Source organism: Hippocampus guttulatus, chromosome 17 (assembly GCF_054856545.1).
Source record: "Hippocampus guttulatus isolate MCC_2025c chromosome 17, RoL_Hgut_1.0, whole genome shotgun sequence".
Classification (NCBI taxonomy): Eukaryota; Metazoa; Chordata; class Actinopteri; order Syngnathiformes; family Syngnathidae; genus Hippocampus; species Hippocampus guttulatus.
Window position 1 is genome coordinate 4,812,748 of NC_141277.1, and position 10,052 is coordinate 4,822,799.

Sequence of the window (10,052 nt, forward strand, 5' to 3'; positions counted from 1 at the left end):
CGAATAAATAGCACGTGGTTTTTATTAGTTGTAGCTAAAAACAGAGAAGCGGAAATAAACGCATATAAATAGAATTTATGTCGTATAAAGATATGACAGCAGGCACCGCGTGCCTTTTTTTGGCCGTGTGACGTAATCTCTTAAGAGTCCCATGTCTGGACCGGTTTAGTCTTAAATCGCGTATGTCATTTGTCACACAGCACTGCGGTAATATGGAGCTTTTCAATTGGTCAAATGGCGCCCCTCAGTGGTCAATACTTGCAACTGTTAGCGCGATGTCTAACGTCACGTTAATGAACTGCAGCTTTTCCCCACAGTCGGATTGTTTCCACGTTGCACCATTTAATTATTTTTAAACCAAAACTCGGTCGACGCTAACGTGGACTTTATATATGATACCACAACATTGGTTAGATATTGTCACAAGAGAACGCTTTTATTACATGATTTTTTTTTTTTTTTTAAACAAATCCCATCGTTTTGTGTCTTAATTTTGTGATATGGAATTAGTTGTTACATAGGCGGAAGTTGTAAGACGAGAAGAGGGGAAATGTTCTAACTTGTACTCTGGAAAAGGGAAAAGGGGGCTTGGAAACTTGGGAATGCCCTATTTTTGTAACTTGGACTGCTGACGCGTCCGGCAGCTGCCTGTACTCCTCCTTCCTTCTTTCTTTCCAGAAGAAGACGAAGGAGAAGCGGCATATTCGGAGTTTGTTTCGCCATGTTGCTGCGCTACCCGATTTATGTTTTTGTGGTCTTGCTGTCCCCGACCCAAAGTTATTTCTCCGAGGAGAGATATCCCGAAGAGTCGAGAATGCAGCCCCCGACGGTGGTGGTCGCCATCATAGCCAGGAACGCTGCTCACTCGCTGCCTTACTACCTCGGAGCCCTGGAGAGGCTCGACTACCCGAAAGATCGCATCTCGGTGTGGTGGGTGAATCCGTTTAATATGAGCATAAAAGACACCAAGTCGCATTCTCCCAATACCTCCCGCTGCGAGCTCAACGTTTTACGCAAATCCTTCTGTTGGCTCCACTTTGTCAAACTTCGGTTCGACGCCCAATGTGGGTCATTATTGTTTTTTTTTGTTTGTAGAAATACCGTTAGGATTCGTGTTTGTTGTAAAGTTCATGTCTTTTGTGTTGTCATCAAAGCGCTTTAATGCACAAATCCCAAGGGAAGACACAAAACCACGAGTTTTCCTTTCAGTGTCGAATTTTCTGTTCATATTATACCGTGAGCAGCAGAGTACCGGGTATTCGTCTTGACACTATCGATAACGTGCACGTTCGGTTGACCGATGACTCTTGATTGGCGTGGTTCCGAATGAATGTCTGTGACTGACAACCAGCACAGATTGTACTCCATCTCTCGCCCAAAGTCAGGTAAGCTAGGCTCCAGCTCACCTTTGACCCAATTGAAGGGCCCACACTATAAAAATGGAATGATGTGGGCCAGGCCCGCACAGCACAGTAGTGGCGAGCATGTCTGCCTCATAGTTCTGAGGTTTCCGTTGAGAGTCTTTGCTGTGTGGACTTTTCATGTATTGCCAGAGTCCATCTGTCAAAATGAGTGGCACTGAACTCATCGCTCAGCCGTGAGCAAGCGTGAAAGAAGCTGAATTGTCCGCTGGTTTTCGTGTGTGGTGTTTGATAGAAACCACAAGGAAGGAGTTGGAATTGCTGTGATGTTTTAACCTTTGTTTAGGGGCCAGTTAAGTAGAGTTGTCCGCAGCCCTGTGGCGAGAGCATTGTTTGATTTCTCTTTTGTGGAACCAGCTCGCAGTTTGTTTCATTGAAGTTGGAGCTTGCGTTGTGGCCAATAGTACAGATGTTGCTTTGGGTGATATGTAATTTTAGTTGCCTGAAATTCAAGAAATAATTATTATTTTTTTTAAACTGAGGTGTGTGATTTTGCGCGTATAAAGAAACTGCTTCCATCATTTAAAACATGGCAAATGACAGGGACTCCTTGGACCTTCAGTGGGCACTTACCCGACTTATTCCACCCGTGTCTCATGGCAATTATCAAAGCTGTCAATGTGACACGAAATTGACCGCTTTTATTTTTCAACCTGCCTTTTGGGTGCTCCTCAGGGCAGCCACAGATCACAATGCAGATAACACCACAGCCGTGCTGAAAGAGTGGCTCACCATCATGCAGAAGTTCTACCACTACGTGGAGTGGAGACCCATGGAGCAACCTGTGTAAGCTTTCATTTTCAAAGCACGTTCAATCATCTCGAACTAATTCTGTCTTCAGCCACTTCGATGTCTCACATTTCTCTCTGTATGTGTGTATGATATTTATTTTTTTTGTCCCCAGAAATGTGACTCTATATATATTCAATGCCCCATTTCAGGTCCTACGTCGGAGAGTTTGGACCAAAACACTGGCCGAACAGCAGATACGAGTATGTGATGAAGCTAAAGCAGGCGGCGCTCAACTTTGCCAGGAAACGCTGGGCTGACTACATCCTGGTACGGAATACAACTGCGCCTTTCAGGAGGGAACACACCTCCGCCAAATTTGGGGGTAGTGCGGGGGGTGGTGGGTTAAAGATTCAAATAACTCCTCTAGATGAATTCTTTGTGCCGCTCCCACAATTACGGTCGACCAAACAAAAATAAGGATTATATTCCCCATTGTCCACATCGGCAGAGGTTAGTATTGTATTGAGTTCTGGTCCTTTTTTTTTTTTTTTAAATATTCTCCAAACACAAATTTGACTCAAATGTCATTTTTGTTTTAGTATGCAGACACCGACAACATCCTGACCAACCCCGACACCCTCAACCTGCTGATCGCTGAGAACAAGTCAGTCATAGCCCCCATGCTGGACTCTCAGGGAGCGTACTCCAACTTCTGGTGTGGAATCACGCCACAGGTGAGGCGCAACGTTACACTCATCAGAAAAGTTGACTTTTGTTTGACATTTTTTTCCACTTTTTTTTTTAGGGCTATTATAGAAGGACAGCAGAGTATTTCCCCACCCGCCACCGCCACCGCTCGGGCTGCTTCCCCGTCCCAATGGTGCACTCCACCATGTTGCTGGACTTACGAAAGGCGGGAATGAAGAAACTGGCTTTCTACCCTCCTCACAAGGAGTACTCCTGGCCCTACGACGACATCATCGTCTTTGCCTTCTCCTGCCGAGCCGCAGGTGTGCTAACGTTTTGTGAAAATATTTTGCGTCTACGTTTCTCAGTGGCTCATAACGCAGTTACATAACAAAACAAAAAAGCTCCAAAGTGCAGCATCTTTTCCGTACACAAAATTGAATTACTAGCAGTGATCACTGGCGGTGTAGCGCTTCATTTTCCACTCGGTGATCTCACTGGACTCGTAATCGAGAGGAATAGTGCCATCGAGTAGCATCCTATTGATATTAATGGGAGTGATAAACACTTCTTGTATTTAATGAAATGTGTTGCTTATATTCTAAGCAACCAGACAGTGTTCGTATGTCCAAGTAAGTTCAATTTCTGGTTCTGTGGTGATCATCACAGCATTCTTTGTCAATCGATTGCAGAAATTCAAATGTACTTATGCAACAAGGAGCGCTACGGCTACTTGAATCTCCCGGCCAAACCACACCACACTCTGGAGGACGATCGCCTCAACTTTGTACACGTCCACTTGGAGTCCATGAGTAAGCTCAAAACCGAATTCCTCGTTTGCCTTCTTCCTTCTTTTTCATTACCCCGTCTTTTTTTTCTGCGGTGGCTTTTCCAACAGTTGACGGCCCTCCTATGAAACCTTCCCGATACGTCCACATGTTCCCCAAGCAGAGAGACCTCATGGGCTTTGATGAGGTCAATCTTTTTTTCCCCTCCCCCCACTCTGAGCTTGAAAAGTGGATAATTCTTCTCATTTGTTTAGTTGTGTCCTCCTTTTAAAAAAACAAAATGCATCACAAATTAAAGATTTAACTAAATGCCATTTTGAAAAAAATAATAATAATAAAAGGTGTTTTTTTTGGAGGGATGGAGGTGAATAAACATCCTCGCTGTCTTCCTTAGATTTACCTGATTAATCTGCGCCGGCGGCCCGACCGCAGAGACAGGATGTTGTTCTCCCTGAACGAGCTGGAGATCGACGTCAAGGTGGTCGACGCCGTGGACGGGAAGTGAGTACGCTCTTGAAAGAAATCCCCCAAATCGATGTGAAGGATGGGCAGAGCAGTTAGCCCCGCCCCCTTCCCCCAGAATCAAAAGTGATTCGGTCCCTTCATCTTGTGCCATTTGCAATGATGAAATATTGTCACCTGGAATGTCGTTTATCGGCAAAATATCCCGTTTCTATACCGTGCTGCATTCGTGTGCGTGCAGTGCACTGAACAGCAGCGACATCAAGATTCTGGGGGTGGACTTGCTACCGGGCTACTACGACCCGTTCTCGGGACGTACCCTCACCAAAGGGGAGGTGGGCTGCTTCCTCAGCCACTTCTACATCTGGAAGGAGGTCGGTAACATGAACAAGAACAAAAGCTTCACCAAAATGTGAAGATTTTGGGTCATGCGCCCCCGGGGGTGTGCTCACGTTGTTCTCTCCAGATGGTGGACATGCAGCTGGACAAGGCCCTGGTGCTCGAAGACGACGTCCGCTTCCAGGCAAACTTTAAACGACGCGTTTTGAGGCTGATGGAGGAGGTGGAGCAAGTGGAGCTGGACTGGGACTTCATGTGAGACATCTTTTAGTACCTCTTTCCTAGGCGTGAGGTTTTGTTTTGCTTGCTGTGCAGTTTTCTTAATTCGGAGCATGATGGATGACGAACATTTCCTGGTGCTAAGCATGTCTGCCTCACAGCTGCGAGGCTTGCTCTTGGAATCTCGGCTCCGGTTTCACATGTCCGCCCTGTGCTTTGGTGTTCCGCAAACATCCGTTGCAAACGTGTGTTCGGTTCACAGGTGTGGAGTTTAGTCTGAATGGTTCTTTGTCTGCGATTAGCAGAGATGGGCTTCATGCCAGCCTGGGACGAGCGTGCAAACTGCACACAGGAAGGCCGATTTAACCCCCAAACCTTCGAAAGTGTTCATTTTTCCTTCTCGTTACTTTGCTTGGCCACAGATACTTCGGCAGGAAGCAGGTGAACCCCACTAAAGAGGAAGGGGTGGACGGCGTCCAGAACCTGGTGGTGGCTGACTATTCCTACTGGACCCTCTCGTACGCCATCTCCCAGCAGGGGGCCCAGAAGCTGCTGAACGCAGAGCCGCTTTCCAAGATGCTTCCTGTCGATGAATTCCTCCCCATCATGTACGACAAACATCCCAAGTACGTCTCCAGACTCATTTCGTTCCCTACAACTCCACCGTTGGTCTCTTCTGTTTTCTCATTTGAAGCATAAAATGGATGCCAGTGCTTACTCTTACGTACGTGCGTGTGTGTCAGGTGTTCCGCGATGGATTGTTATTCAATTATTTGAGGACAATTTGTGGCCGCACGTCATCAGACAGGAATTCACAAAGAATCTGAAACGAATCATGGAGCTCAGCTGATATTCACTCGCATGCGTGTTTCAAGCATTCCCAGTGGGAGCTGCTGCCTTTTCCTCCTCCCTACATTTTGTTTTCATGACCCGTGTAAAATGTTTGCACATGTTGTCAATGTGTTCTTCGTCGCTTGCATTTTTTTTTTCTTTTCTGTATTTGCCTGCGATCCCAACTCAGTCGTCGATCCCTGAAAAGCCTCTCTGCCGCATAGTTGGCCGTACCGCAGCAGCGAATGAGATACATAAAGGCCTGCACACCAGAAGGCTTGGCCGTGTCCGTGTTCTCCGACATGTGTGGAAAAATGGATTGCGGCCAGCACTTCTGGGATTCTAATTCAACGCGCTTCACTTGTCCGCCAAAAACTGTACAATGACTACACAGCACTTTGGAGTTCCATATTTGGCCTTTGCGTTCTTGAAAGTAGTATAAGCAGCCACTGCATGAAGTGCTATCATATGACAACTTTATGTCATGGGGATTCATATTTCCGTCCTTTTTCCCTCTCTCTCTCTCTCTCTCTCTCTCTCCCCTCCCAGCGAGGACTACAAGTCCCACTTCCCCAACAGGAACTTACAAACCTTCAGCACGCGCCCGCTCCTGGTGCAACCCTGCCACTACGCCGGCGACCCCCAGTGGGTGAGCGACACTGAGACGTCCACGCTGTGGGACGACGACGCCGTGCGCACCGACTGGAGGGGCTCCCACAAGACACTGAAAGGCGGCGTACCGCCACCTGAGATGCTGTCGGCCTCCTACAGGGACGAGCTTTAGAAGCGTCGGCAGGCGAGAAAGAGAGGTGAATGTCGTCGGGGCAGAAGTGTTTCTCACAATCCCACCCTGTGTCGCGCGGACCACCCTAAAGGTGGGCTTTCCTGCAAAGCGCGCTGCATAGCGATGTCATGACGCAGCAGGACGGTGGGTGGGGTACTGCATTTTTGAGTTTATCAGGGACTGCTTTTATTACGACTTGCACAACAGAAAACATTTTTTACAGAGAAAAGACGTTTTTAATATTCTGAATGTGTGATTGTGACAAACTATTCATTTGTTTGCTCATGAACAAATGTACCTCATCAGTGAACTCAGTAGACATTTCATTAGGTACACCTACACACTCTGAGAGACAATGAAATGAAAACCCCAATAAGAATCGACCGTTACAAGATAATTATGGGGGGGGGGGTTGTTTTGTTTTGACACTGCAGGACAGTGCAGGGGTGTCAAACTTTTCATGACAGGCCACGTCATAGTTTGCCAAAAATCACGTTCTACTACCTATACTGGGGTGTCGTTGGGTTCATAACAGTATTGTAAGGTTACAAACTGCTTATCTGTTGTGTATGCAGACATTTCAAATGAATCGTCATCGGTTTAAATCTTTTCAACATCACTAAGTTGTGTTCTTCTTTGGATATTTCAGATATACATGACCGCAAAAGTAACTGTGTGAATTGTTATGCCATGAAAACAGTGATGATGGCACTGGTTATTACTTGGGCTCTCACTAAAGAGTGCAGGACAGTGCCAGGAATGTTTTTTTACTGTGCGACTTTTTTCTTTTTGTTGTTTATATACACAGGATATAAACATGGCTAGCCACAAGCTGAACTGCACTGTTTGTTTACAGACCACATGTGTGGCTCGAGTACAAGATGGTTGCACTTCCTGTCTCTTACGTAAAATGTTCTGTGTGGGAAGCCTAGTAATTGCCCCAACATGTTGCATAATTGCACCTGCGTTTGATTTTTGATGACTCATAAATTGTTTTGAACTGAAGTCGAGGGGAAAAAGTGGGCAAAATTTGTGAGTGGTGCCGCATCTTGCCCACGGGCTTCACGTTTCACACCCGTGGTAAAGATGCAGCATCATAATCGGACATGTTTCCGTTATTACCCCTCTCATCTACCTAAATAACCAAACTCAGAACGTAAGCTTTAATTTGCTTCCTGTTGGACGACTGGCTTGCTTCTCAGGTTCATCTCGACGGAGTTACAATTAAAGTAACCAATTTATCTTGATGCTCCAACATCGATTTTAAAGACAATCATGGCAATCACGGCTCAATGCAACCAGCAGTTGCATTACTGATTTGTTCATCTCGAAATACTTTCATGTCTTAATTTATTTCTTGTCTCGCAACTCCCCCCCCCCCCCCCCACTTGTCAGTGTCTTCTGAGCCTCGTGCATTTTTTTTGCGATACGTGCTCTAAAGAAAGCAACAACTGTATCATAAATAATTGGAATTAAAACATTCTCATTGTATGACTGCGACTTGATGTTGGAGATGATGATGTGGAGCGGCAGTTTTATCAGAACATGAAAAAAAAGTCATTCAAAGAAGATTCCATCTGATGCTAGAGTACATGTACAGGTCTTTCAAAGTTGCCCGCAATGACACACATTTCCACTCGATGGCGCGTTCCCTTTTAAAAAAAAAAAAAAAATCTGCATATGTATGGTTTTGTGAACAGACTTGCATGTTGCATAACCCTAAAGAGTGTACACGTGTATTTTGCGAGGGGATGACTCAGTCACTCCTATTAATGATCAACTGAAGGCTACATGCCGAATCATGTCCCCATTTATTTATTTTTTTTGTAAGACTCAGTGATACTTACATTCAACCTTGTGCAGGTTGTATCCATCTGTGCATTTCTCCCCCGAGCAGTAGCCCAGCTGCACATACAGCCGTTTGTGTCATTTGCATGACCTAGATTCATCTGGAACAGGGATACCACCACAAATTAAATGAAATTACATATACTGTATACATATATTTTGTTCAGTAGATTTCTGTTTGTAACAATGTTACTCACCAATATGTTTTACACATTGGGGAGAGGGGCGGCCTTATTATTTTTCTTTTAAATGATGCACTGTTTGTAAGGAACGTTCAATCAACAGCTGAGTATGTGCCCGTGCCTTGACAGTATTTCCTTATTTCGCCGAACAGGGACTAGAGATATTAACCAATTTTTACTACATGAATCCCCTGCAAATTCGAGGTTCACTATTTAAAAACACAATTACATTTTTTTTCCTTTGTGGTCTATGAGTTGAGATGTGGATGTTTGTGGTCTTCTTTGAATACCTTAAATTGCCACAAGGTGGCACCAAAGCTAAATCAAATAGGCGTAAAATGATACCTACTATATCTACAGTACAAAGAGGCGAACTGTTTCGGGAAGGAGCTAAGTTTAGCCCGAGTTGTGAGCGGAAGAATTTACAAGAGACGCTTCACGACGTCCGTATACACACGCATACACGCTTGTGTAAGCCTGGAAGTCATTTGTTTTTTTTAGGGCATCGGTGTAAGATAGCTCCATGAGTGAAAAAGAAAAAATTCCATTGCATCGTTAGAATTGATAATCTACCTAACTCAAATGTCCACATTTTTAGTTTCTTGTTTCTCACTCTGTGCACACTTGATATACAATAGTCCAGATTAGATACTGTTATCCAAGACCACGGCTCGGATTTGAAGAAGGCGCTGTTCAAAGGTTCCCCAGGTTAATTTTCACACTGTTCACACGAAAGCGCAAATGCAGGCAAAGATTGTGAGATTCCGCCGCTGTTGTCCCGTTACCTGGCTCAAGGCTGCGCGAACAGGAAAGAGCCACTTTCTGCAGGAGGCTTCCTAAAGTCGGCTCCCCATTGGCCGCTGGCCTGGAGGTGGCGTTTCAGAACGTACAGGCCCTCCGAGCCGGTCTTTTACTACGGTCACATAAGTAGTTGATCTCTGTACACATTTTGGAGCTTTAAATGGCACACCAGCGCACTACATCATGCATCGACTGTCTCTTGACTTCACTCAAGTTACCTGACTCGAAAAAAATATCTGCAGCTCTGAGTTTGGAAGGTTATGATTTCTTCGGCTTTTTCCTTTATTCTTTTATTAGGCGTAAAACATATTAAGTCATGAGGCAGTGGACACTGGAACACAAATTTTATCTGGCATATTTATGGATTACTCCGATTGGCTGGCAAGCAGTACAGGGTGTACCCCGCCTACTCCCCCAAAGAGAGCTGGGACAGGCTCCAGCATGCCCATAACCCTTGTGAGGATAAGCAGATTAGAAAATGGATGGATGGATACTTCTTGTCTGGGGGCACTTTTACAGCATGTGAAGTTTAGTGAATTCATGAATAAATAGGTCATTTTGCCAGTCAAACTGCAGAGAAAGAGAGAGAACATGCGTGACATCTTTGCCACACAACTCGTGTTTACTTATGTTTTGCACATTTGCATGATATAGTCGCACAAGTCTTTGGGATCAACCATTTATGTACTACTTTTTGGGGCTGCCATTTTTTAAAAATCTTATGCCCAAATTGTGGAAGTGTATGAAAAAAACAATTGTCCATCGAACCTTTTGAACTGAAGCTGTTGACTGCATTTTTTGCAATTATTCAGTATCTTAAAATATTTCTAAGTAAGGATTCATTCTCGCAAAGCATGTTCTCTCAGCTCCATATTTTGTAATAAGGGGTTAGGGTTAGGAATTTGACTCCATGACGGGCCGGTCCTGGCACAGGGGCCATACTTTTGCCACACTTGTT

General features: G+C 45.0%; 1 protein-coding gene across 1 annotated transcript; it reads left to right on the forward strand.

The window, feature by feature from the left end:
* The first annotated feature begins 580 nt into the window (after nt 1–580).
* cercam (cerebral endothelial cell adhesion molecule) lies at nt 581–7,754 on the forward strand. Its single transcript, XM_086135553.1, has 12 exons — nt 581–930; nt 2,097–2,207; nt 2,363–2,480; nt 2,753–2,887; nt 2,959–3,163; nt 3,533–3,652; nt 3,739–3,815; nt 4,023–4,129; nt 4,332–4,464; nt 4,557–4,684; nt 5,071–5,274; nt 6,029–7,754. Exons 1-12 carry the CDS (start codon nt 722–724, stop codon nt 6,261–6,263), a joined length of 1,782 nt encoding a protein of 593 aa, XP_085991679.1. The 5' UTR covers nt 581–721; the 3' UTR covers nt 6,264–7,754.
* The last annotated feature ends 2,298 nt before the right edge of the window (nt 7,755–10,052 follow it).

What these genes read in the sequence shown, in the direction of transcription:
- cercam (XM_086135553.1), top strand. Translation starts at nt 722, where the DNA reads ATGTTGCTGCGCTACCCGATTTATGTTTTTGTGGTCTTGCTGTCCCCG. An exon ending in GCTGGGCTGACTACATCCTG is followed by an intron (nt 2,481 to 2,752) that starts GTACGGAATACA and finishes TTTTTGTTTTAG; the next exon opens with TATGCAGACACCGACAACAT. An exon ending in ACTTCTACATCTGGAAGGAG is followed by an intron (nt 4,465 to 4,556) that starts GTCGGTAACATG and finishes TGTTCTCTCCAG; the next exon opens with ATGGTGGACATGCAGCTGGA.